The sequence below is a fragment of the Copadichromis virginalis genome, linkage group LG19, assembly GCF_057382275.1.
Source record: "Copadichromis virginalis isolate Kocher_CV1m ecotype Utaka linkage group LG19, C_Virginalis_male_GT1.1, whole genome shotgun sequence".
Taxonomy (NCBI): Eukaryota; Metazoa; Chordata; class Actinopteri; order Cichliformes; family Cichlidae; genus Copadichromis; species Copadichromis virginalis.
In genome coordinates this window covers 34,913,090-34,940,775 of record NC_140636.1, presented here as the reverse complement: position 1 = coordinate 34,940,775, position 27,686 = coordinate 34,913,090, and the positions used below count along the sequence as shown (strand labels likewise).

The following is a 27,686-nucleotide window of genomic DNA, read 5'->3' as shown; positions in this document are numbered from 1 at the left end:
AGGGTATGAAATATAATTTAATGTTTTATATGGCTTTTAAATCCATTCATAGCTGGTTTTGTATTACCAGTCTAGAAAGATTATTGCCCTTTGAATCATATTCAGTCAAATTAATATATACTTTTCCCGCCCGAAATGGTATTTAAATGAAATTAAGACTATTTGATAATTACTTTTATTCGACCGGAAGCGGCCAAGTCTTGGCTTGAGCGCGTGGATGAAATACTTGTCCGATGATGGAAATTCTGCTCAGGAATGCATTTTTCCCTCCTCCGTGTGTGTGTGTGTGTGTGTGTCGGATATTCCTCTGACTGGCTGTGAGGTAACAAAATAAGTCCGTCCCTCTCTCTTCCGATTGGTCCAGAGTGGATTCAGGAATGTGCTTAAACTGGTTAAATAGCGCTTATATCCACTGGATAGGTCAGTAGAATAAGTGGAAGCATCAAAATAAACGGGAGCTCAAATAGATTTTACTTTCTGCTGAGCTTCTGTTAGAGCTGAACGAGGAGAACAGGATAAATAATAGGAATTGCAAGGACTTTTTTTCTTCCTCTTTATCCAGCTTCCAGCGGTATTTTTTCTTTTTTAAGGTTTGTAAATCATTTTTAGACGATTATTTGATATTTTATTAATGCACAGGATCTTGTCCGGATGTGTTCAGTAACTGTTTGTTATTCTTTGGTTGCGATAGGGTTCACTTGAGGTTTCGAGATGATGCTGTGTGGCATCTCTTTGCTCTTGATGCTTTGGAGTTGTGAGGGCGCACGGCTGGCAGGTGAGAATGGAAAAACTGCCTGTTGTTAAGTTTTTAAACCTTTTGTTTCATATTAAAACTGCAGGGAAATTGAAAGTGGTTTTCAGCTAATTCATTAAAGATAAAATTGATGCATTTACGTGTTTTTTGGTTGTTGTTTTTACACGTAACGTTATCGTGTTATAGCCTGTTTCTTTTGTGGTTTTCTTTGTTTTCTGTGAGCTGTTATGAGACACAACGAGGAGAAAAAAAAAGTAAATGCTGCTTTTCTTTTCTTTGACCGCAGAGAGTCGGGATGATAACAGTGTGTATGACTTATTTGATTTGGCCCGGGTAAATAAGAGACACCATGGCGTGAGTACGGTCAAAGGCCAAGACTCAAACAGCCTAGCGTACAAGGTCCTGAACGCGAGCCTGATCCCCCCCGTCCCCGACAGCTCCTTCAGGGACCTCCTCGACTCCATCCAAACAGAGCGAGGCTTCCTTCTCCTGGTCAACCTGAAGCAGTTCAAAAAAACCAGAGGCAGCCTTTTAACTGTTGAAAAAACCGACGGATCCGGGCCCATCTTCGAGATTATTTCCAACGGGAAGGCGAACACGCTGGATTTGGTGTACTCCACCGTTGACCAGCAGCAGGTCGTATCTATCGATGAGGTCGATTTGGCCACCGGGCAATGGAAGAACATCACCCTGTTCGTTCAGGATGACCAGGCGCAACTTTTCGTCGGCTGTGAAGGGTTCAAACACTCAGAGTTGGAAGTGCCAATCCAGAAAGTGCTCTCCCAGGAGGTGGCAGACACAGCCAGACTCAGGATCGGGAAGGGAGCTCTAAAGGACAAATTTTACGTAAGATGTGCTTTATTTTGGAAGAACCCAGTAACAGTAATGATAAACCAAAATACCATTTAATGCACTATATTGTGTCTTTAAATATTTATGATTTCTTATTTCAGGGAGTACTCCAGAATGTGCGCTTTGTCTTTGGTACAACTCTGGATGCTATACTGAGAAATAAAGGATGCCAAACTGGAGGTAAGTCTTAAAACTGCATAAATAAAACATCAGTATAGTGTGCATACGATTAGACTTAGACTTCTCCCCTCTTCTCTCCTGAAGCTGCTATAACTGATGTCATGACCTTGGATATCCCAGTCAATGGCTCAAGCCCTGCCATTAGGACCGATTACACTGGTCACAAAGCCAAAGGTAACACCTGTCTTCTGTAATAAATCAAATCTTGTACATTTAAAAGTGGAGATAATTCAATGAACTCCTCCTTCCGACATCCAGATCTGCAGTCCGTCTGCGGCTTCTCCTGTGAAGACATTGCCAACATGTTTAGCGAGCTCAATGGACTCAATAAGGTTGTTAGACAGCTGTCAAATAACCTCCAAAGACTGGTAAGTGCAAAAGGCAATTAGGATCTTCTCTTTGTCATAATTCACTCCCTCTTTTCCCTCTCCGCTCCCTCTCCTCCTCTGCTTCCACTTAATGCATTCCCAGTGCGTAACCACTTGTCGCTGTAATGGCTTGTCCCCAGCCAAGTCCTTAATGAGACCCATGTGAATACACAAATATGTTTGGCTGTCAGCGGCATTTGCACTGCTTCGCTAAATTCAAGCGATGTCTTAATCACGGCATCGGTCAGTGATTCATTTGTACTGGAACCTTGGCAAAGTGAAAGTTTTCCATCCTTAGTAATTAACCCCCTTTCTGTACCTCCTTCCCTCCAGGAAAGCGAATCCAGAAGAATTTATATGGATTTGCACAAAGGAGTTTGCATCCACAACGGCATCAAGTACCAGGACAGAGATGAATGGACCGTCGATAGCTGCACCGAGTGCACATGCCAGGTAGGCATCATCACACCTGCTGGAATGCAGGATTGGTCGGGGGAAAGCCATAGCCGAGCTTCCTCTGTCCCCGCTGCAGTAAAGTCATAATCCGGTTTACATTATCACCTGCCTTTATAATCACCGTGCTCCTGCCTGAAGGCTATCAACACTTTGTCTGAAAGCATCAAGAGAGCAGCATGGGGCTTTTTGTGCTCGTGTTGTGTAATGAGTTGGGTGTTCAGTGAGGATTATGTCTTGTAGCAACACAGTAGTAGTGTCATGTCGCTGATAAGTTCACTCCGTCGTGAAATATATCAATTAGGCTTGGAATAGCACCAGCAAAGCCTCGTTTTTTTCTCCCCTTCCTGCTAACTCATTATACTTGTACTAATTAATGTTTTCCTTTGTCCAGAAATCTGTGACCGTGTGTCGCAAAATCACCTGCCCTCTGATCCCATGCGCTAATGCCACCGTGCCCGACGGAGAGTGCTGCCCTCGCTGTGGAACACGTAGGTTTTTAATTTTTTCTGACTTTAATCAGATTTTCTTCCTCGATGACTTTCCAGCAAAGAAACAAGCCCCCATGCCCAATCATTTATGCCTCCTCTCCCTTTACAGCAAGCGACTACGCAGAAGACGGCTGGTCCGCCTGGTCTGAGTGGACCCAGTGTTCTGTGACTTGCGGCCGTGGCATCCAGCAGCGCGGCCGCTCCTGCGACCGCATCAACAGCAAGTGTGAGGGCACCTCTGTGCAGACCCGTGACTGCTACCCACAAGAATGTGACAAACGCTGTAAGTCGCCAAACATTCTTAACGCTGACGTTGTTACAGTACGTTTTCCCAGAACATGATGAATTAATGGCGTACACGTCCATTCACAGTCAAGCAGGATGGAGCCTGGAGCCACTGGTCACCCTGGTCTTCCTGCTCTGTGACCTGCGGTGAGGGGGTCATGACTCAAATTCGCCTTTGTAACTCCCCCACGCCCCAGATGGGCGGCAAGGACTGCGAGGGAGAGGGACGTCACACCAAAGTCTGCAGGAAGTCGCCCTGTCCTAGTAAGTCAAATGCCACCATTGAATTCTAAAGTGCATAATTATACAGGGCACAAAAAAACTAATTTCTTTTGTACGCCTTAGTCAATGGAGGCTGGGGACCTTGGTCACCTTGGGACATCTGCTCTGTTACCTGCGGAGGAGGCGTTCAGACCCGTAAACGTCTCTGTTCCGACCCTGCCCCCAAATATGGCGGAAAGGACTGTATCGGCGATGCTTCTGAATCTCAAATTTGCAACAAACAGGAGTGTCCTATTGGTGAGCATCTGAGCCTATTAGCCTAACGTAAACTTGCAGCACAATTTATAGCCTCATTCTTAAGTTAGGAAATCTTTGTCTTTGCAGATGGCTGTCTCTCCAGCCCCTGCTTCCCAGGCACAAAGTGCACCAGCTTCCGAGACGGCTCATTCAAGTGTGGCAGGTGTCCATCCGGCTACACAGGGAACGGCATCACCTGCAAAGACATCGACGAATGCAAAGAGGTCCCCGATGCTTGCCATATTCATAACGGAGTCCACCGTTGCGAAAACACGGAGCCGGGTTACAACTGTCTTCCCTGTCCCCCGCGTTTCTCTGGTCCTCAGCCGTTTGGAAGAGGTGTGGCAGAGGCAACTGCTAAAAAACAGGTTTGGATTATTACTTAAATCTGTTTTGTTTCTGTTGTTGTTGTTGCCTGGTTCACTAGCAGCTTGCATGTTTTTTAATCATCTGTAATTTTCCTTAGGTTTGCGTTCCTCGCAACCCTTGCAAGGACGGAAGCCACAACTGCCATAAAAATGCAAACTGCATCTACTTGGGTGTCTTCTCCGAGTCTATGTTCCGCTGTGAGTGCAAGCCAGGATATGCCGGGAATGGACGCATTTGCGGAGAGGACAGCGACCTGGATGGATGGCCCAACACTGACCTGCCGTGTGTGGAAAATGCCACTTATCACTGCAAGAAGGTACGCCAGACCCCACATGGACAAAAATACACAAAGGCCGTTATTATCCATGTGCGCTCTATTATTGTGATGATTGCCTCCTGAACCTCTCCTTTTATCTCTTTACAGGATAACTGCCCCAACCTTCCCAACTCCGGCCAAGAAGATCATGACAAAGACGGCCTGGGTGATGAATGTGACCACGATGATGACAATGATGGGATCCCCGATGATAGGGTGAGTAATCACGGCAGTTTCTTTTTTAGCCACGCTTTCCTCGGAGACCAGACATAGTAATCAGCTGTAGCCATCCTTCCTCTGGGCGGTAGAAATGCAAAGTGTTTATGTGCTTTCACCATAGAATCAAAGTAGAAAGTAAGTAAGCAGAGGAGTAGCGTAATATAATTTCTGCAAAAAAAAAACAGAATTGAGGACAACGTGGCTTGTTGCCCGTAATTCTTAGTGTGGATTCGGAAAGTTGGGCAAGAAATATGCAGTGGTAAAAAAAAAAATCACCAGTGGAATATCACATTCCAGCTTAAGCAAGAAAAAAGTCTGGAAGAGCAAAGTTTTATTCCTATAAATATGACTTCTCTGAGTCGTGACCCATTTTAGTAATTAAGCTGTGATCTCTCCATTAATTTAGGACAACTGCCCAAGAGTGTACAACCCCTCCCAGGATGATGCAGACAGGGATGAAGTTGGTGATAACTGTGACAACTGTGTATATGTAGCCAACACTGACCAAACAGACACTGACAACAACGGAGAGGGTGATGCCTGCGCTGTTGACATTGATGGTGATGGTAAGTTATTTCTCCATATTCTTGCTTTAATCTTGAAACAAAAAAAGCATTCAGTTTCTGAAGGCTAAAAATTAAATCAAAATTGCTCAACAGGCATCCTGAATGAGAATGACAACTGCCCATATGTCTACAACGTGGACCAGAGAGATACCGACAGGGACGGCGTTGGAGATCACTGCGATAACTGCCCTCTGGAGCACAATCCTGATCAGGTAACATCATCTTTCACTTCTACTTCACTGCTGTGGGGACTTACAAGGTTAAATCACATCTGCTTTAATCAAGAGAGGAATGTGACAGCTCTAAAGAGAACGAGCACAGTGCCCCCTCTTCTCTTTTCTCTTCCTTTGTCTGGAGGGACATTGCTTGCATACCTGAAAACAAGGGTCTCCTTTTTAAAATTGCAACCAGGGCAGCACCTCTCATACTGAGGCCGATGAAAAACAGAGGAGGGAATTATGTGAAGCGAGTGCGAGGGTCTCATTAAAAGGAATTTTGCTCTTTTGCAGATCGACTCTGACTCGGATCGCGTGGGAGACAAGTGCGACAGCAACCAGGACATTGACGAGGACGGTCACCAGAACAACTTGGATAACTGCCCCTACATTCCGAATGCGAACCAGGCAGACCACGACAAGGATGGCAAGGGTGACGCCTGCGACCACGATGATGACAATGACGGCATTCCAGATGACAAAGACAACTGCAGACTGGCCTTTAACCCTGATCAGCTGGACTCTGATGGTAAGTCCATCTCTCGGTTAACAGTCCTGTAAAACGCTGGTGCCTTGATTTTCTAAATCTTTGTTGTAGAGCATTTTTTTTGATTTCCAATGTATTTACTTTCCTCTCAGGTGATGGACGTGGTGATGTGTGCAAAGATGATTTTGATCAAGATAATGTTTTGGACATCTATGATGTATGCCCGGAAAACTTTGCCATCAGTGAAACCGACTTCCGCAGATTCCAGATGGTTCCTCTGGACCCCAAAGGTACCTCCCAGATCGACCCCAACTGGGTTGTCCGGCATCAGGGCAAGGAGCTGGTCCAGACTGTCAACTGCGACCCTGGCATTGCTGTCGGTATGTAATATACGGACAGACGTTTTTTCTGCAATGAACACAAACTGGTAGCAAATTGATACTAATCCATCTTTTTTTAAAATTCAGGTTATGATGAGTTCAGCGCGGTGGACTTCAGTGGAACATTCTTCATCAACACGGACAGAGACGATGACTACGCTGGTTTCGTGTTTGGCTACCAATCCAGCTCGCGCTTCTACACAGTGATGTGGAAACAGATCACCCAGACGTACTGGTCCAACACACCCACAAGAGCTCAGGGCTACTCCGGCTTGTCAATCAAAGTGGTCAACTCCACCACAGGGCCCGGTGAGCACCTGAGGAACGCCCTGTGGCACACCGGAGACACCCCAGGACAGGTGAGCACAGCTGAACTGACTCAGAGTTTGAGGCGTAATTGAGGAAAACGTTTGAGACTTTTCTCATTGTAACTTTTGCTAATTGTAACTTTTAGGTGCGCACTTTGTGGCACGACCGCAAGAATATTGGCTGGAAAGACTTCACTGCCTACAGATGGCATCTGACCCACAGACCCAAGACTGGACTTATCAGGTGAGACCAAAACCCCAGAAGAAGAAGAAAAAAAGCTCTTTCATTCAGTTGCATAGTTTAAAACTTCTCCACTGCTCCACTGACTGTATTTTATTTTGTAGAGTGGTCATGTATGAAGGCAAGAGAATCATGGCTGACTCCGGAAACATCTACGACAAAACCTACGCCGGTGGGCGGCTAGGCTTGTATGTCTTCTCTCAGGAGATGGTTTACTTCTCAGACCTCAAATACGAATGCAGAGGTAAGTACACATTTGAAGGTTAGATGCATTTGAAACCACTTACCTGAAACTTTATTCCTAACATCTTTCTATCTGCGACTCCTTTCAGATACATAATCGGAGCACAGAGGCTTTTAGAAGAATGTATCAGTGTGAAACGAGACCTGGATCGACTTATTTAACTCCCTTCCTTTGAGAAATACGCGTTGGAAGTATGAAGAGCAAGCGAGCTAACGTGAGGTGACCTCAGGAGTCTAAGCCAAATGAAAGTAAATTCTGCACCACAGCACCAAACTCAAATTTTGAGCACGGCTCTGCTCAGAAGACGATTGGCTCTCTCACTCTGTTTGCTCTGATCTGCGTTGAAAGAGGGCCACATTTTCTTGCTTTGCACACCTGAACTGTTGTCGGTATTCCTCTGTGGATGAGGGACCAAAGGGAAGAGTGTTTCTGTTCGTTTTTGTTTTTTTAAGAAAAGATATTTTTGTGTATTAATATGCATCTGCTGTGGACTCAGATATACTTGTTTCAGTATGAAGAAAACAGTAGGAGAACTTTGTTAAGTTTGGAGGGTGAGATTACCCTTTGAAGGAACTCTTGAGGGACAATGGACAGTATGGACTGACTGTTACTATCAAAGAGAGTGAATGCTATGTGTGTTTGTGCATTTGTTCCACCTGATGAGCGCAATTATTGAGATAACCGAGTCGAAATTTGATTTTAATTCCCTGTGACAGCCCCCTTTTTAAAGGCACGTGCGTGTATCCGAGGCGCAGGGCTGGCCCGAAATATTCGTTTTCTCAGGAAAAGAGCACTAGAAGAAACAAGGAGAGCACAATATTAAGGACAGCACAGGGCCCCAAGGCAGGCACGCTGCTTTGGAACAGTAATTATGAGCAAATATAACGTGGATAACTAATATGTGAGGGGCCAGTCTGTTTCCTAAGATTATTGTAAGTGTAACTGTTTATAGCTTTAATTGTTGCTCATTTTTCCACCTTTAAATGTCAGCAGCAACCCGTGAAATCGGGATCCTCTAAAGATTAAGAGTTATTAACCTCGGACCAAAACCACAAAACAAAAAACATCAACAACACCATCTCTAAATATTCCACTTCTGCAGTGTGCGTGGCTGGTGTGCCTGAGCTTGTGTGTACAATTTCTGACAATGGAAAACAAAAAGGAAACCCTTTATGTACAAATATTACCTCATTAGTTCTTTTTGTGCTGAGACCAGCAATACACGAGAATCCCTTGTCTTATCAACAGAGTATAAATTGGTTGGCTTCTATTTTTTCTCTTTTTTTCTTTAAAGCAAGACTTTTACTATCATTTATATGCTGTATATAAGATATTTTTGTAGCAAAAGAAGCCCAAACGGGAACGTAAAGGATTAAAGAAATGTTGCCTTGACTGTGTTTTGCGATATGTATTTGTGGCGTCTTGATAAATTATTCTGTTTGTTTTATGTTGAGGGTATTTCATTTTGTGTAGATGTATGCTATTTAAATAATTTATCTAGAAGCGTAGCCTCATATGGAAGCGTTTCTGTCTGTATAAACTTATTTGCACACTGACACGAGGATGTCTTTGTCATTTTGGTTTTTGTATGTCTTTTTTTTAATATTAGTGAAGCTTTTCTATAAACATTTGTCCCATAGTTTTTACCCAAAGTGCTGTTTTTTACTCCTACTTGTTATTTTACTATGTAAAGTGAACATTAAACTCTCTAGAAAAAAGTTCCAAAGGTTCTTGGTGTCTTTTTGGGAAAACAAACAGTTAAATACTTGATAACCCAAGCGTCTGTCGCTGTGATTTTTGACATTCATATCTAATTCAACTAAGGTCTTCTTAGAAAAGCAAAGAGAGCCAAGTCACGCTGTGTCAAACAACTGGAATCCATTAGTTGGGTCTTGTGAATCCTCTGAGAAAGGGAGTATCCTTGGGAGTCAACAGCAGCAAAACTCAACATGAAATATAACCTTGTTAAGCAGCACATCGACACAGATATGGCCACACATCGCATTGCTTCACTACCACTGGACAGGTAGACATAAGGAATTTAGCCCTGCAGAGTAATAAAGGTGCTAACTTTAAGGAATATGGAGCTAAGTTATGGCTGTGTGCCACTTTTGCCATTAAGAACTTGCAATGAAATTCCATACTTTTCATAAAAAACATCTAAATATAACCTGTCAAAAGTCAAGATGACTTCCTATCCACAGACCAGCTCTATAGCTTGCTAGCTGCTGTGCTGTAAGACACCGCAGCAGTATATAACTGCAAACTGAAATATGACTGCTAATTTAAATCTTTCTTGGGGTCAGAAAGAGCTGGAATGTGCGCCAGTGAGGGTCCCGCCAGAAAACCCAGACTTTCTCAGTGTGCCGCAGGTCTCTTTACATTAGCACTGACCTCATTCTTGCCATAATGAGCTCAGTGTTTTTCCATTACCCTAAATGAGCAGTTTATCTTACTCTTCTGAAAATATACTGTCTCAGTTACGCACACATTATTTGTGTACAGGAGACAAATACGCTACATATGCTGTGATTAATGACATGAGTTGCACATGTATGACAAATAAAAGTTTAAAATAGACAGTTTTAATCTAGTCCCATCAGTTAGAAAAGAAAACAGTGACGCAGAGTTCACCGTGTTTGGAAAGTGTCCTTGGAGGTTCACCTGGCTGATTCCAGTGTAGAGGAATGTGAGATAATTCCTGCCGTTTAGACGAGGTCAGAATGCGGGGGTAAGGTGAAGAGTGAGATGAACAGGCCTATAGGTGTCCAGTGCAAGGGGAGTAAAAAGGCAGGGCCTCTGGGCTGAGGTTGAACCGGGTGTGGATTAGCTCCTAAGATTTTGCATGCACGGAGCAAAAAAGGAACAACGTCAAGGGCTTCCAGAGGTCTCTCAAACAAACCAAAACTCGTCATTCTTAAAGCTGCCAATCTTTTGTCAGGGTGAACCACTTATGTAAATGACAACTGAGCTCGAAAGAGGTCACACAGGGTCCCATTTCAGAGGATCTCGCTAACCCATCCGCTCTGGAGGAGATCACCTACAGAGCCAGGAATGAGCGGAATGCTTGGAGCTGAGCTACAGCCGACTATCACCACCGTAGAGCACACATCCTCCCTTCTCATTAGCAGCAACGCTGGATGTCTGACCACACATTACTAACACAGACGTTCTATATTTTGTCGGAAAAAGCTTTAATGCACGGCAGCGCTCAGAGTTCACCCCCACAGACACGCTGCTATAAGCTGATGTTTATGTGTGCATTAGAACATTCTGCGGCTACAGCACCCGGTTATTAGATTTAATGACAGCAATTTTCTGTTCTGATCTATGATACTTTGGTTAATAGAAAGCATGGCCCTGCTGCTCTGTTTCCTCATGCAGACATATAAACACAAATAGAAGCAGTGTTATAATCGAGCTACATGTTCAAAACATGCAGACCAATTAGGATTAAAAAAACCCAAACAAAAAAAACAAAACAGTTCCCATCCTAAAGTAACCAAATTTGATGACTATAATTTTTCCACTTTTAACACATTGAATATAAAATATCCATCAGTTTATGCTGCTATACACTGATCAGCTGCAATATTAAAACAATGGACAGGAGATGTGGATATCATTGAAGACTTCATTACAAGACAACATTTAAAATCTCTGGATTTTCCATGAAAGGTATCCCACTTTTCGTGGAAACTTGCACTGATGGTCGGCACCACCTTGCGCCAGCAGGACAGTGCACCCTGCAACAATGCAAAACAATGCTCGAGAACACATCAAGGAATATGACCAAGAGCCCAAGGCATTGACCCGATCTTCAAACTCCCTGCACTTAATCCCATCAAGCATCCATGTGTTCTGCTGCAACAAGCCCAAACCTTAGAAGTGTCATTTCAAGACACCCCAGAAGCCCAGCGTCCTCATCCTCACAGGCCAGGGATGTCTTAATATCACAAACAAGCGCACACGACTTCCCCTAGGTAGCTTTAATTTTGTAAGTCTATAAATGAAGAGACTGTTCTATCATCAGAGATCTAATGCCAAAGTCTAACCACATAAAATCATTAATAAGTCCCAGAAATGATCCCGTCTGGTAGCAGTCAAATCATTTTTTCAGGTCTTTATGTTGAGTCATTCATTTCAAGGTCCTGGCTCCAACTTTTTGCCAGCTCACATCCATCCATCAGGCAAAGTAACTGTTCGTCCGTCAGGTCCGGAGACTCATTCTGCAAAAAAAAAACAAAACCCACCAACTGATGTAAGATTTCAGTGATGCTTGTGTGAATTTAGAGTTTCAAAATCAATTAAACAGACACAACAATATGTGTGTATTTGCAGATTCGTTCCACATGCAGGCCTACGGTGCGGATGTGTAGATATGTAACTGTTTCAAGGTCACGTCTGCCGAATATTATAAAAAGTGACCAACTGCTGACATCATTCCTGCATTTCTTCCAAACAAATTTTACTGGGTCTAAAGCTTAGTTTCTGACAAGTCCAGACAAAGTGCTGTATTAATACATGACCTCACACAACAGTGGCACTTCATAATAATGTACTGCACCGCTCTGCTTTGTTGGAAGGTGTGTGGGAAAAACACTTCCACTTGGATGCTAGTTTTGTTTTTCTACGCATAAGCCAGACTCCTCACAGGCAGCCTGGGACAGCGAGTGAGTTCAAGGATGAAAGAAAACTAGGTTATGAGGAAAAGGGCTTGAAAGTTAAATAAACATCAAAATCTATTCCTGGGAATGACGCGTCATTTGGCGCTATATGCAAAGTCTGAATTCCTGGCGACCGTAACTAATTTACCTACGCACGTGTGCTCATAGACAAGCGCAAGTTCACGGTGTAAGGACTCTGCACTTTGTTTAAACAGCTGCAACTCAACAGTCAATTTGTTCCAATATTATCGACTCATTACCTTCCGTGACACGAGCACCGTGCCAAGAAAGTGTCAAGAAGAGACAACGTTAAATCTCTGAGTTGAACAGAAATCGCTGTCATCATTCTCTCTGCGCTCGTGTTTTTAGCTGTCAGCCCTAAGTGAAATGAATGTCCCTGGCCTTGAAGTAAGGATGCGATCCAGATATTCTGTCCCTAATCTCAATCACAGTCTTTAGTTAGTATTAACTGATCTTTCCCCCTCCTACTTTTGATCAGCAAAACAATACAACACTGACATTTTAGGGAGTAAGTGAACATGTTGTCCTCAAAGTTAGTGTGCTAGAAGCAGAAAAATGGGCAAGTGTGAGGATTTGAATGACTTTAACATGGACTAAATTGTGATGGTTAGACGGCATCTCTAAAACTGCAGCTCTTTGTAGGGTGGTCCGAGGAAGGAACCGTAGTGTCATGGGTGGCCAAGGCTCACTGATGAAGGCATAAGGTGCTCACATTGCCAAAAATGTAATACAGGCTCTGATAGAAAGAGTCCCAGACACATTACGACTGCCAAAACCCCCAATGCTTTGGACAAAGTCCATCTAGATGTTACTTTAACACGGACTACCTACCTAAGCAGACCATGTACACACTTTCATGGAAACCCTGATAGCTGTGGCCTCTTTCAGCAGGATCATACACCCTGCCACAGGGTGCACAACAATGAGTCTATGGTGTTGATTTGGCCTCCAAATTCCCCAAATCTCAATCCAATTGAGCATCCGTGTGATGGGCTGGTATAAGAAGCGCAATCAATGGAGACCCCACCTTGCAACTTACAGGACTTAAAGTGCTAACATCTTGGTGCCAGATACCACAGCACACCTTCAGGGGTCTAGTGCAGTCCATGCCTCGACAGGTCAGGGCTGTTTTGGCAGCAAAAGGGGGACAAGCACAACATTATACAGGTGGTCATAATGCCTGACTGACGTCCAAAACAATAGATTTTAGAAACCAAAAGCAACAACAGTGACCTAAGAAGATATTAAGCAATGCAATTCTTTTCACCTCTTCCTCACACCGCACAGAGTAATTCCCGTGTCTCATCTACCCCCTTTAGCTAGTACCATTCACCGGTCATATGCTGACCTGACCACCCACTGAAACGCTCCACCCCATTGTCAGTGGGCTGACAAGACATTACCACACAATCCCGTCCATGTTCAAAGTCCTCCAGAATGTAATCATACCCTTTAGGTCATTGCAGGTTGGGTGGTGTTATTCATCTTTACCCTCACAATTATCCAGACATGTCATCATTTACCAATAGACAGGAGCACACATGCACCACAGACACAAACGCCCCACAGTGCCCCCCTGGAGCGGTTCATTATCTTGACCCTTCAACATTCATGTAGCTGTGGACTTGACCTCTGCTTCTACATGGCGCAAATGAAACAATAAAAGAGCAAGTTCGAAAAAAACAAACAAACAAAAAACGTAAATAAATATAGAGTATGCACAAAAATATAGAGTTTAAATAAATGTCTATCCATTCTACAGCCGCTTAGCTATTCTTTATATATATTCTTATGTAACAACTGACACCTCGGCCACAGAAAAAGTTTGTTAAGGAAAGGAGACGTACATTTCTCTGAACGTAAGTGAGTAATTCCTGCAACTTGAGACAAATGGCAGAAGAAAAAAATTACAAGTCAATTAGAGGCTTGTCATTCTTTTCTGTGTACATGAATGGGGCAATAAAAAGTGCCCCACTGGCTGGAGTCTTAATGGTCTGAAATGCCTCTAACTGATACCAGCCGTCTTGGAGATGGGAACAGGTTAGACTTTCCAACAGAGAGGAGAGGAAAGGAAAGAAGGAAGAAAGAATGTTCTTTCTACTGCTTTGACAAAATGCTACAACTCTTTAAAAGTGGTTGACCTCCGATGACCTCGGTACTTGAGGAGGCCAGGGGTGTCTGTGGGTGACTGATATGTGCTTTCGTGCTGCTACACAGCCATTTAAGGTCCTTCACACGGGTGTTCACTGTTCGTAGACTTAAATTACACCTTTCTTGGCTGCTAATTCAAAGCACATTGTGCGCTGTCGGTCCTGCGTGCTGCACAACAACATTGAATATTTAGTATTTACTGCTGTTTACACTTAGCTCGATTAATGTGATGGTGTTGTGTTTAATATGTTGCTTTGGTTTTTTTTGCTTGTTTCTCTTCTTTTTCTCTCAACAGCTGATCCAGGAGATTCTCCCCCCCTTCTCACTGTCCCTCTCCCCTTCTGTTTTTCTTTTCCTTCATCTTTCTCTCTCCCTTTCCTATCCCTCACTCATGTCTGTCCCGTCTGTAACATCTGAAAATAAAATAAAATAAATAATAAAAACAAAGGTCGATCAAATGGACCAATACGGCAATGCCACAATGATCCATTTGGCAAAATAAATCCATTGGGTATCCTTGTTGGTCTTCAGACAACAATTCTGACGGCTAATGAACCAAATGGGACAGGCAAAAAAAAAAAAAGGTCCTTCATTTCTTCTTGGTGGAAGGTTTCGGTTTCCTAGCAGCAGGGAACACATGAATTTTGGTAAACAGCACAGAAAACTGCTGGGATTACAGGAAAGCTTTCCAAAGAAAATGTTTGATAAAATTGATTAAGGTGCTTCCAGGGAGCATCTCCTTGTTCCACTGGGTTATCAGTGAGACAGGAACAACAATGCTGGGCTTACATGACAGCTCATGAACGCAGAATTCACTATCAGAGCGATTCTGAAGGGAAGTGAATGAGTAAGCAGGAATAGATAAAAACTTTGTTTCTGGGTGGCTTTGGGTCGCGTACATACAAGCATCTCACATACGCAATCTACAGTGAAGAGAAGAGCTGTGTATGCTGCAAAGCCTTAAGCTGGCAATCCCAACCATGATTCTCTGTAATAAACATGTGAAATCCAAGGTGGAAGTGGAAAATCTTGAGTTTGTCAAGTTACAGGCCTTTGACAGTTTCTGTTTTATTGTCACCGGGGTCATTAAATAGTTTTTATTTTAAAGTGAATCCAGTTCTTCCACCAGCAAACAATGGCAAGGCGAGTGAACTTCTTGACCTGAAAGATCAGAACTCTCCGCCACTCTCAGAGCATGATCAGCTTTCCACAGGGAGATAAATCTGGCAAAGACAGAGATGTGGAGCCCTCCAGCTACATTCTGCAGAGGACTACCACCTCTACCACAGCTCATCCTGCGCTTCGTACACACAGGATGCAAGACCAGGTTTGAGCACTCAGCTTTCAGGGTCACCGACTTCAGTTGCATACCTGAGCTCTATAGTCCACAGACCCAGACGTTACTCCTCCGGGAGAAAGAAGAACTTAGAATGAATGGGAGTGCAATAACTTAATTATTGCACTCCCATTCTGCTATACAGTAGCATAGCACCAACATTATATGTCATGTCAAATAGCAGATAATATATATTTTAACATTTTTTTTAAATGCATAGTAACTCTCCTAAATACCCAAAGAGCCTCTGCTTCAACTCTAACAGCTATATCAACATAAAATAGTCTTTGGTTTTAACTCTAAGAGCCATGTGTCAATTGTTTTGTTCATCCTAGTCTCCTTTGCAGAGCCTGAACAGAAGCAGAAGAGGTTGCAGCAGCAAAAGGTTCAAATCTGACAGATTTAAAGTTGAGAGCTTTGGATTGCATACTTAACAATGACACTGTGTAATTGGGAAAAAAAGACTCTGGCTTTTCTTTACTGTATACTTCCATAGTTTGAATCACAGGTTAAAGTGCAGCGGTCAGGAGTGCTGACTGCCTGAGACGGCTAACGCTAGCTAGACAATGTTCCTATGTTTAATGTGGGACAAACATCTCTGTGCACATGAGAGCTGCTGCTAAAAGTATCTTTCAGTTTCTGAGCTTGCTAACATATTACATATCCTCCCAAATGACACATGTTGTAAAAGTTCAAAATTACTTAATCACCAATCATAACTTCAATATTTAGGAGGCTAGGCAGGCTCAGACGTGCCCCGTGTCATTAAACCTATATTGCATCCATATTTCAAACAGCGTCTGCCATGGTCTGTCCCGAGGCTTGAAGCTTAGGAGCTGTTTCCGCAAATATATCCAAAAGCGGTGTCACCTCCTAAATTTGAATTTGTATATTTGAAGTTGAGTTATAGAGCATGTACAGGAGATAGGAGAGATCATAGTGACACTGAAAAACCTGAGACCAGTGGGGAAGAGACTTTTCTCAAATTGAGCCCTTTCCAAAGATCATACGGTGACAAAGCAGAGCCGATGAGGGAGATAAGCTAGCAGCTAACAGCCATCAGCTGTGGATGCAGTGAAGCGAGGAAAGTGGTGAAGCATGCATAGAGACAGATAATTGATTTTGAGATTCAGATCCAGATAAGTCAATTTATACATTTTTTTTTAACCTAGACTGCTGTTCCGATAAATGCTAGAAATAATGAGGTAATAACAAACTGCTGTAAGTGAGGAAGTATGACTGATAGTGTTGGCCTGATTAAAACAAGACCGTTGGGCTGGAACTATCCTGTTTTACAGTAAATGCTGAGATTGTCCTTCCTTTTGCTGTAGATTTAGGAAGGCAGCCAAAACAGGCTGCAGGAAAACGAGCACCAGATCAACTGTCGAGCATCACACAGTTTCTTCAGAAAAATAGGCTTGTTAACCTCGTCAAATCTGCTATTTTAAGATATCTTTGTTTTACCGTATTTCAAGCATGTTTAAATAAATAGCTACGAAAAACCTAATACTTCACCTTCCTAACTTCTCCTTTAATCACACACTTGAATTTGGTCAAACTCAATAACAGGAATGTCACGGTCTGCGGAGGCAGAACGTGCGGAAATGTGTGTGGTGGACCCAGGAGCGAACACAAGCGAGGATGCAGGAGTGGAGTTAAACAAAAGCGAGCCTTTTATTCTGGCTGATGAAAGGAACAAAACAGAGTGAGGGCAGCATAAGAGTAATAGTTCAAACAGAAACCTAAACTGGACATAAACTAAGGAAAAGCTATGGCTGGAGATACGGAAACACAGACGACGCGACACAGACTACATGAAACACAGAGACTAAATACACAAGAGGGATGATCAGGGGAAGTGGCCACACATGGGAACACAGCTGACACATATAAACATAACAAGACAAGGCAGGAGTAAACAACACTGACGGGAGACTGTCAAAGTAAAACAGGAAGTACACAGAGGTGCAAACAGGAGGAGAGAGAGAGCACGGGCATAGTGGGCTGGGGAAACATGGAATGAAACACAAGGAGGGGAGATGAGGGCTCACAGATACATAGAGGGGCACACAGGGGATAAAAGTCACAAGGGGAAGTCAAATAAGGAACAACATAACAGGACAACTCAGGAAACATGACCTAAATAAGGAACGAAATACAAAAATACAAGAAACTAAGAATACTGGGCCCACATGGCCCAGGACCATGACAAGGAATTTTTTTTAAAAGTGCTCTTAAGCAGTGGTTCACCAGACTCTCTGAAGTTTTTCTTTTCTTCTCTCATTTTCAGTCCAGTCCTTGTACCATTTTACTTTTTTTACATACATGTTTTTTAAGCCACTTAACACTGACATATGAATCACTCAAGCATAAAAAAGGCACTCGACCCAAGGGATGAACCACTGTTGTGTTTACACATAACAGAGAAACCCATTTGTATCTTTAGGCACTTTGTTACTAGCAACCTGTTGCAAAAGCATATTATTTGTTCTCCTTTCCTTAGTCGAGTCTATGAAAAATGCCAAAGATAACACAGTTCGACAGGCATAAAATAATATTTTTGCACCAACAAGGTAAGAAGCGTAGTGGTTGCCTCACAGCAAGAAGGTCAAAGCCTTTCTGTTTGGATTGCATGCTCTCCCCGTGTCTGTGTGGGCTCTCCCCAGGTTAGAGGAAGAGGTTAGTTGAGGTTAGAGGGTTTAGGTTAACTGGTGATTCCTTTGCTATAAATGTAAATGGTTGTCTGTTTCTGTGCTGGCCCTGTGAGAAATTGGCCACCTGTCCAGGATGTATGGCTGCTGGTTTAGACTCCAGTCTCACCCACAACCCTGAATTGGATAAGCAGAAGAAAACAGATGGATGTATGGATGGATAAATTTCTTCTTATCACACTTTTAATCCAATAGAAAACTACACAGAAACACTGCATAGCTAGCAGACAGTCGGTGTAACTGGAAATACAGCCTTTGGTTCTATGGCTTACACACAGATCTATTGAAATCATTACAGTGCTCAAGTGAATATTTGTCCCGAAGGCATTCACGGCATTCTGTCTTCACAAGAATGGGATCTTGGGATATATGCATAACATTATCCCTCTGGGGACGGCTGTCACCCAACGTGGAGGCCCAAAAGTCTTGTGAGAGTCTCTGAGTTATGTATGTTATACAAATCAACTTTATGAGTATACTGCAGCTGTGTGAGACTGGTTAAGTATGCCCTCCCAGACAAAATCTGTACAAATAAATCTTTTTCTAGCCACAAAACAAGGCCCGTGGCACTAAAAATATATACACCGTGAGGCTGCTATTTACATTGAAGTCACTCGCTGGGTTCACTCATTTAGTCACACTATATAAAAATGCAGTGACACATGGTCAAACGCAAAGAGTGTGTTGCAGCACCAGTAGTTAAGGGACTGGTGGGTTTGATGTTTTGGAATCACGATGAAAGAACGGTTTTCCTCGAATGGAGCTCGGCTTAATTAGCAACAAAATTCCACTTGTCTCTCCTTAATTAGGCCAGGAATAGGCCTCAGTTGCATGGCGTGATGCCGTGTGATGTAAGGGTGTGGCTGCCGCTCGGTGGTTTTATTACCTCACTATTTGTCAGAGAAATGCCCATCTTTTATGTTTGAATTAGGCATACTGAATATACATCACGCTGTGATTCATCAGTGTGAGAACTGATGAAAAGAATTCCATAAACAGCAGCAGGAGCTTCCCTTTTAACACCAACAAAGTCTAACAAATAAATGTATTAACCCTGATGTTTTCCTTTTATCTAACAGAAAATTTAAAGTCATAAGAGCCAGAGAGAGCAGAAATCAGGCCCGTCCACCTTTGTTCTTGGAACATTCTTGCATTGTGCCTTTAGTGACAGTCCTCTGGTTGTAACTCTGCAGACTCCTAAGATCAGACGGTGCTCAATGGTTTCTAGGGAACACTGTGGAGCGAAGACACTGAATCTTGGCAAAGATCGCGAGAAAGCAATTAAACGTGGAGGAGGACAAAAAGGCTATCAGTGGAGAAAATGACCATCCTGGCCTTCTGATCAAAACCATGCATCAAGAGAAGCAGAGGGCGAACTTTAGCTCATCGGTATAAACCAGACATGAGACTGTAAACTGAAAAGAGAGAGAAGTGAAATGAGGGAAAAAGAGGAAAAATTATGGGTCTGCAGAGACACGAATGTTGCATGTGATTTCATCTTCTCACTCTAAGAATGACGGAGAATGAGCTGTATGCTTGTAATAATTTGTTACACACGTGTCTACAGATGAACGCTGTGGAGCATTATAATGCACACAACACAGTCATATTGTGTGTATGCAAGTATTTGGGTGCGCATGAGCATGTGTTTTCTCGTGAGTGTGTAGCTGCTTTGAACTCACAGTCATCTCTTGGCTTTGACCCAGGAGCTCCAGCTGCCGTTGGATCTCTTGGAGCCGCCTCTCCTGCCCTCTCCTCTCCTTTATATCCTGCAGGACCTTCTCTCCTGGCTGCGGGACCCCATCGCACTTCCAACTAACCTCCGAGCCAAGGCCCTGATACACAACAGACACGAGAGGTTCTCACGGGGGGAAGAAACACCTCATCTCCCGTGGGTGCTCTCCTAGAGTTGTGCTCGTGGCTTCTGGCTGTCACTTGGAAGCATTTAAATGGTGATAAAAGCACATAGCAGTTCACCACAATTAATTCCTGTGAAAGCTTTCCATACTCCTACAGACGAGGAGTAAAACCCGGAACTCATTACAAAGACCTGAAAAAGTCCAAACAGGGGTCAAACATAAATCACCCGTTTGTGGCATCCACGTGCACTGACACATGAACCCCACGCTCATCCAAAACAAACCCTGAAAATGGGTCAGGAGGAAATAGGAGTCACGCTTGGAGGATTATCAACAGATAGCTGATAAGTGGGAGGTCTGTCTTTCCCGACCAAAGCGTGCGCCATTCTCTTTGTATCGTGCACAGAGACCGAAAGAGAGCCTCTTTAAAGCCACTGAATATATGTCAGATTCTTTGTAAATCATAAGTCTGTCATCCTACATCAGCATCAGTATTTGAAAAACAGTTGGCACTTAAAAAAAGAAAAAGAAAAGAGACCCTGCCCGCTGGAGAAACTGATCAGGAGGGCTAGCTCTGTGGTCGGCATGAAGCTGGACACTCTGGTGACAGTGGCAGAGAAAAGGACATTAAAGAAACTGATGGACATTATGAACAATGTTGGGCATCCTCTGCACACGGCCATAAACAACCAGAAGAGTCTGTTCAGTGACAGGTTGCTTCTCCCAAAGACAAGAACTAACAGACTTAAAAACTCCTTTGTCCCACACGCCATCAGACTGTTTAACTTCTCTCTGGAGGGGAGAGGGAGGGGAAACAGGAGGACAAAGGAGGGGGGAACAACTAAGCTGTAGTGCCTCTTCACCTCACTGTACAATACCTTGTGCAATACTTTTTGTAAATAGTCAACAGTGCAATAGACTCAATACTTGAAATGTGCAATTCATTCACTTGTATATTTTATTTATATTTGTCTCTGTATTTATATATGTGTGTGTGTGTGTGTGTGTGTGTGTGTGTGTGTGTGTGTGTGTGTGTGTGTGTGTGTGTGTGTGTGTGTGTGTGTGTATATATAACAATTCTGTAACTGTAACTTCTGTCGGTGCTGTGCTTTTTGGAAGTCGAATTTCCCAGAGGAACCCACCCGAGGGATTAATAAAGTTCTATCTTATCTTATCTTATCTTACGCCTTCATAAGTAATAATGCAAACATGAAAAATGCTGTAGACACTGTCCGGTACGTGACCTCCGCTAGAGTCGCGTTTTAACCTCTAAAAATAAACAGCTTCTCCATAAAAGCATGCAGCTAGGTTTAAAACAAAAATTGTTGGGTCTGTGTGGACGTTGCCAACCGCACGACTGTTTTGCAGTGTTCGTCCAGCGCCGTGTGGTTAAAATCTCTCGGTTAGTCCGGATGGCAGGCGGGCGTGTGTATGATCTAATAACGTTGAAATTGATGGACATTTCATAAAATTGTTGACATCTCAATAGGGACTCGCATACACCGAAATAGTAGGTTGGTGAAGACAGGGAGGCCCAGAAGAAATTATGAACTTAAACACTGAGCTACTAAATCTGTTATGACACATTTATGGTGGGATGTAATCTTAGTTTAAGCCGGGGTAGGAGGGGGTGCTCGCTAAAGCTGAATTAATGCCTCTTCCCTTGTCAATAAGCCAAACAGACATGCCTATTCAGCTAATATTGTGCATTGCATTTACACAGATTTTTTGGAAATTAGTGATATGACTGCACTTTAATACTCAAGACTTGGCAAAAGCGAATATCTCCTGAATGTTCCAAAGTGTGTGTGGCCTCACCTAGCCGTGCCCTCTGTGTCCTTATAAGGAAATAATGACAGCTTCTATCTGAAGTCTCTTTTAAGTGGTTGTCACTAGAGCCCTTCGGTTCAGACTCAGTCATCCTAGACTACAAAAGCGAGGACCACGATGGGATCAGACTCTTGTCACGCACCAGAGTGAGAGATACAGCATTCCAACCAGGAAAAATAAAAATTAAAGTCTAGCTTTACCCTCATCATCACACCACTAAATGCATGTTGCTAAAAAAGCCCAAATCTTTGGGAGAAACAGTTTATTTAATTTGGAAACGACAGCTGTCCTACTTTTTACTATAGGACTGCAAACATGCAGGGCACAGCTGCCATACAGGCTGCAAACTTCAAAACTGTCTGCGAAAGTTTAACAATAAAATAAGCCATTACTGGCCAGTTCAAGTGACTTGCTACAGATTTTCAAACTTAACCAACACCCTCTGACTAAATTAACACCCTATAAAATACTTACTTTGTATTCAAGGCACAGCACGAAGGTTCTGTTTTGTGGAACCTCCTGATCTGCTGTGTCCTTTATGAGAGAAGCTTGCTTGTTCTCCCGCAGTCCAAAGACATGTTTAAGGCAGCTGGTAATCTAAAATGGCTATAGGTGTGAATGTGACGTGAATGACGAGTGTCTCATTGTCTTGTGTTGTCCCTGTGATGAGCTGGTTACCTGTCTAGGGTGTACTTTACCTCTCACCTTCTGACAGATAGGATGGGCATCTCCACACAAAAGATTATCTTTTAAACTCTTCTAATCTGTCCATTGGTCAAGGATCTTCTCTCATGGTAACAGCTAACAGAAAACAGATGATAGAAGATCATTTAGGATGTTTACGTAGTTTGTTTCACACTGTGAGTATTAATAATACTAAGTGTTAATAAAAACTCCAGTTCCTTGATATCAAAACAGCTCTAGGACCTGTAGCTTATTTCCCCCTCGTGTTAACTGTATGTTCTGTTCATAATACATATGCTGAAATTACAGTAAGGGTTCATTATATTGATTAATATGAGCGTGAGTTGGTCGCGCATGGTCCATCTGGACATACAGCATCAGTTGTAATTCTAAAAAATGAAGTGCCAAGTAAAATAGTTTTTATATTGCTGGAAACTTTAAAGTTCCAGTGTGTAAAATCTCACCACTAGATGTCAGTAGGTTGCAGATTGCAGTCAACTGAATTCTGTTTTCTTTCCCATCCTGTTTCCCCCTAAGTGCATGAACCTAACTATAGTGACCACTATAGGACAAACAACTCTGTCCACCATTTATTTGTAGTGAGTACAACCCATCACTGAGCCGTGTACCTCAGCTGTCAATATGCTGGGTGTCCACCTGTATTTCCTCTGGAAGAGACTGTAAATATTCAAGCTCACTTCTGTCCAATGGCAGCAATAATGAGATGAGTTGTTGAAGATATCCTAAACTTTTTTGCAACTGTTACCTGCTGTTAGTTGGCGTTAGGTAACTTCTTTAAACTTTCATATGATGTGCGAAGTGGGATTTTTAGGATACTTGAGCCTAACATTAGTTGGCACGATATTAGCTTATAACCAGCTGCTGTTGTTTAGCTGTCTGGAGGCGAACAGCTGACAATAATTAACTGCAACAATATCAGGAATAAATAAGCATGTTTATCCCCGACTCTGTGTGTCACAGCCCTGATTTCAGTTCAGAAGATGACGCTGAATGTGAAGAGGACGAGGATGAGATGGAAACGAGGGAGTAGAGCACTGGTGGAGGAGAAAGACATAATGAGAAAGAGATGACAATATCTTACGTGTACAAATGTTAAATGGACAGATATATTTTAAAAGAGCCATTTGTGATTTTGATTACAAAGCGTACAATATATGTAACCACATACATAAAACACGATTAGGCGCAGAGGCAATGACCATCTCGTCCGCTCTTAGTTGGAAAATGTAATCACACACTAATGAATGGATATTTCTGAGTATTTGATACCTTTTTTCTATTAAACAACCTCAAAAAATTCCTTACAGTACCTTTACTGACCTCTGTATATTGTTGCTTTGATGAGGAACATGTGAAAAATGTGTGCAATAAGCTGACATGTGGTTCATGTGTGTTCCATCAAAGAGTCAGTGGATTACAGTCTATTAATTGCCTTACTTTTCCAGCAATGTTTCTAAAAATATAATAGATTAGGCACTTATGATAAATGAGCACAACAAGTTTAGTTCATTTTGCAGGACATTGGCAAGCATTAACAGTAAATTACCATTTGCTCTTGTGCCAGTTAAACGGTAGTAATCACCTCTTGGAAGAGAATGAAGGATTTGTGCATTGACCTTAGCATACTCCAGCTATTGCTCTACTGTTTTGTGCCGCATTTGTGCGTCTTCTTCTTAAATGCTTGATAGCTTTAACTCAGTATGTGACTGAGAGTGACTTCCAAAAAGAACAGGGAAGAGCGAGTGAGGTAGTGTTTATCTGAACAACACAAAGAAATGTGGTAATTGTCCTTTTTGGAGTAACTACTTGACAGGATGTACTAGATCTCCAATAATCACATCACCTATCTGGGTCACAGAATTGCTGGGAGGCCTCAAAAACCTGGATATGTCTCGTTTGAGCATGAAAAACATGTCAAACATAATTAGCTTTATACAGAAAAGTAGGTCTGCCAATCGCTGAAATGTGAATTGACTGCTTCGAACTTTGCTCTGGTGTCACAAACTGAAACATCTTGAATTCAAAATAAATGTTATTAAAAAGAAAAGAAAAACAGTCATTCATGCATGATATCGTGTCGACTGAGAAGCTGCCCTTGTTTTACCTAACAGTTCACATACTTTTTTTCTTGCCAGAGTATAAAATAAGAAGCGTAACCACGGTTATTACGGTTATGCTGCTTGTATGACTTTCAGATAACTCAAACCAGGCGTGCTTGTCACGTTCACTAATTGATTTTTAATATCCCGTGATCAGCTTTATGATCTCTATTAGAAGCATTACATTCCATCCAGACGTTGTCACGGTGTTTGAGTGTGAACCAGCTGCAGCGTTTGATGGATGATCCGCTGTTGTCCAAAGTGACAAAACAAGAAAAATAGCGGGGGGCTTTTTGTGCCAAAAGCTTCGCTTCAAATTAATTCAAAAAAAATCTTGGATGCCCAACACTCAGAAATACTGAATGTGCTACATACTGATGTTCCCATTAAAGCAGCATTTTATTAAATAACGTCAATCATATTAGCTTTAATAGCAAAGGGAGCCAGTAAGATTGGCAGACCGGTCTCATTCTCAGATGCATCTCATGAAAACAAAACAAATATTTCGGTCGTCATCACGCATCAGTGCTCTGCTGCAGCCTACAGTGACGAGCATATGTTATTACGTAGTAATAGCACATACCAGCCCAGCGGTTACTTCAGCTTCCTTCGTAGTACGTTATAGATATTAAGGAGGAGAGTCTTGAGCCTGACCAAAACCAATGCGACAGCTTGATGACCTTGTTCACACTTTCAAGACAAGCTAAACAGTGACACATGCTCCGAGGCAGGAAATCCAAGGAAGTGTCAAAAGTAAAATCATAAAAGCTACCACACATGCCAAATAAACTAATTGGTACGATGTGTGGTCTCTCGAGCAAAGTTCACAGGAAAATGACGACTTCTGGATATTTTTCTACATATACTGCAAAGAGTTACGCAAACAGAAGAAAAATACGTTTTTTCTTTGGAAAACAATTATGTGATGTGAACACAGGCCAGCGTTTCTAACAGCAGTTTGTTCAAGCATGCAGTGGTTCACTGGGCTTGATTCTCTGGGTCTTTGTTATATTAAAAGTGCCTGTTGGTCACATTAAGTCACTCGGTCATTAAAGAAAACAGGCTGCATATATAATGGAAACAGCCTGCTTTTGTTATACTACCGGTTTATTAAACAATCGATTGCAGTTAATTGCAATAGCCCTGCAATAATCGGTGTCCTTTCCAGCCTTAAAACTTGAGTTATTTGTTTCAAATCTACAATATGCTGCGGGGCTTTTTTCAGACTGTGCTTAGTGGTTGACTTCAGTACTCTGAAAGAATGTTATTCGCATCCAAATCCAAGAAACACTTTTCATTATAATAAAACACAGTTTGACAGAAGCCCCATACAAAACTCCAATATATTTTCCACTATGACTTGGGATTCTGTTGGAAGGTTGATTACTGACCGCTCAGTTTGACTCCTGGTAACGCTGTAGAAACTGATTCCTGTTGATTGGAAAATATTCTCCCCCTTGTGTTTGACTTGTTAATGCCCTGTGGCTATGCACTGCACAGGGGCCGTGCTGTGATGATAAAAGAAGGCCAGCCGTGCTGACTCACGCAAAGATGTCTGGTGTTGTTCAGGACAGCACACTTCTCTTTCCTCTGCGTTTCTCTGTTTTCACTCACACTGAATCTTTTTTTTTTTTAAATCTGAAGCATAGAAGGAGCTCAAGCTGTGCCACGTGGACCCAGGCTACCTGCCAAGGCCTGTCCGCATGCCTTGCCACGAGCACTCCCTGTGAGAGCTCAGGAGCAAGCTGTTCAGTAGCTATAGAAGAGCGTTTTCACTTTTCCCTGTTTCTTTCTCGTTCTTACCCAGCTATGACCTGCAGTCATGTGTCAATTTCTCAATCAGAGATTCTGCAACACAGCTGTATGGTATACACAGCCTGTATATAATACCCATTAGGAGCTGACACTCAGGGAAGCAAGGTAATGCAAACAAATGTGCATGTTTTTGCACCACTCGCCACGCACAGAGGCGTATTTTTACCTCTTGAAACCACTCCTCCCTCCTCTGTAAAGTTATGCCACAAATCTGCACCCTAAGAAACAGTGTCAGGGTTTGTATATCACAATCTTAAAAATGTCCCAGATACAAAATTTGTTTGTATCCAAGCTGTCATTTTTCCCCTCCTGAGGTCATGTTTTCCCATCAGTACTTTGGATCCCTGTAGATAACTCGGTGATTGGTGAGCATTCCTAAAGTATTAGAAGATTCACTTGTGGGTCATCTGGATTTTATAGTTGCTTTCTCTTTTAGTATTGAGGATGGTCCGTAGCAATCACTGCTGCAAAGATCATAACCTCCTGGCAGTCCAAAAAGGATGTTAAATGTGAAACGGGTTTAAAGAAAACACACACACACGCCACCTGTGTGTTCACAACAACTCAGCATTATCCAGAGAATAATCAGAGAACAATAACCTGTGTGAAAATTTCACTGCCTCAGGTCACTAAAGAAACATTTGCATTCACAATCCCTTTAAACCATTGAAAATGCTTCACAGTCTGATTCTACTATTAAGAGACACTGCTCATAAAAGTGTCTCCACTCAGCCCCACTTTGCTAACAAAAGGTAGTTTAACTCTCTTCCAAATAATGACACAGTTGAGATCGATGTGAACACAGAGCTTAAGAAGCGGGCCACTTTCAATATTTATCAGAAGCATCTGGAGAAGAAACGCATCCAAGCATCTTTTTGCACTTCTTGTCCATCAATGCTGTGCACTGTCAGGCAATATCTGGCCTATAGTTCAGCTGCTAACATTACACATTGAGTGGACTTTTTTTATATCAATAATAAAAATGAAAGACTGTGAGAATTGACAAGGCAATACAACCCTGTGAAGTTTATGATATCAATTTAAGTATATTTTTTCCAAAATGTGGAATTATTCCGTAAAATACGGTTAGCTCTACCCCGCGTATTAAAATGCAAAGGATAGCAGGTTGTGATTTGGATCATAAAGACAGGAGATCAGCAGATATTTAAAGCTTTGCTAATTGTTAACAGATGTCTGTGCGACTAAGTTACCCACCATCGAGGGCCATAATGAGTGGAACAGTCA

The 27,686-nt window shown here is 42.5% G+C and overlaps 2 protein-coding genes across 8 annotated transcripts in view; one reads left to right on the top strand and one right to left on the bottom strand.

Moving 5' to 3' along the window:
* fsip1 (fibrous sheath interacting protein 1) overlaps positions 1-27,686 on the bottom strand; it is a 41,929-nt gene that overhangs the window by 1,827 nt on the left and 12,416 nt on the right. For 2 of the 7 annotated variants that reach the window (XM_085442062.1, XM_085442059.1), the window contains exons 9-10: positions 19,816-19,968; positions 9,802-11,476 (exon numbers count right to left, since the gene is read on the bottom strand). In XM_085442062.1, coding sequence (XP_085298188.1) covers positions 11,372-11,476; positions 19,816-19,968 — 258 coding nt within the window. In that variant the 3' untranslated portion in view covers positions 9,802-11,371. Of the gene's footprint in view, positions 1-9,801; positions 11,477-17,072; positions 18,251-19,815; positions 19,969-22,527; positions 22,624-27,686 lie in introns of those variants that run through there. The other 5 variants (XM_085442058.1, XM_085442057.1, XM_085442060.1 and 2 more) reach the window with 4 other exon arrangements.
* Positions 431-8,805, top strand: thbs1a (thrombospondin 1a). The gene is made up of 22 exons (XM_085442053.1): positions 431-590; positions 692-775; positions 1,041-1,600; positions 1,708-1,786; positions 1,871-1,960; positions 2,045-2,154; positions 2,488-2,607; positions 3,002-3,098; positions 3,208-3,381; positions 3,471-3,647; positions 3,729-3,902; positions 3,990-4,270; positions 4,369-4,587; positions 4,696-4,803; positions 5,213-5,372; positions 5,466-5,584; positions 5,882-6,116; positions 6,227-6,454; positions 6,542-6,813; positions 6,909-7,006; positions 7,108-7,247; positions 7,336-8,805. The coding sequence occupies exons 2-22, from the start codon at positions 712-714 to the stop codon at positions 7,341-7,343; spliced, it is 3,513 nt and encodes a 1,170-aa protein (XP_085298179.1). The 5' UTR covers positions 431-590; positions 692-711; the 3' UTR covers positions 7,344-8,805.

Excerpts from the sequence above, each read along its gene's own strand:
- thbs1a (XM_085442053.1), top strand. The coding sequence starts at position 712 with ATGATGCTGTGTGGCATCTCTTTGCTCTTGATGCTTTGGAGTTGTGAG. Across the intron at positions 3,648-3,728 it reads CAGGAAGTCGCCCTGTCCTA|TCAATGGAGGCTGGGGACCT; the intron begins GTAAGTCAAATG and ends TGTACGCCTTAG. Across the intron at positions 4,271-4,368 it reads AGGCAACTGCTAAAAAACAG|GTTTGCGTTCCTCGCAACCC; the intron begins GTTTGGATTATT and ends AATTTTCCTTAG.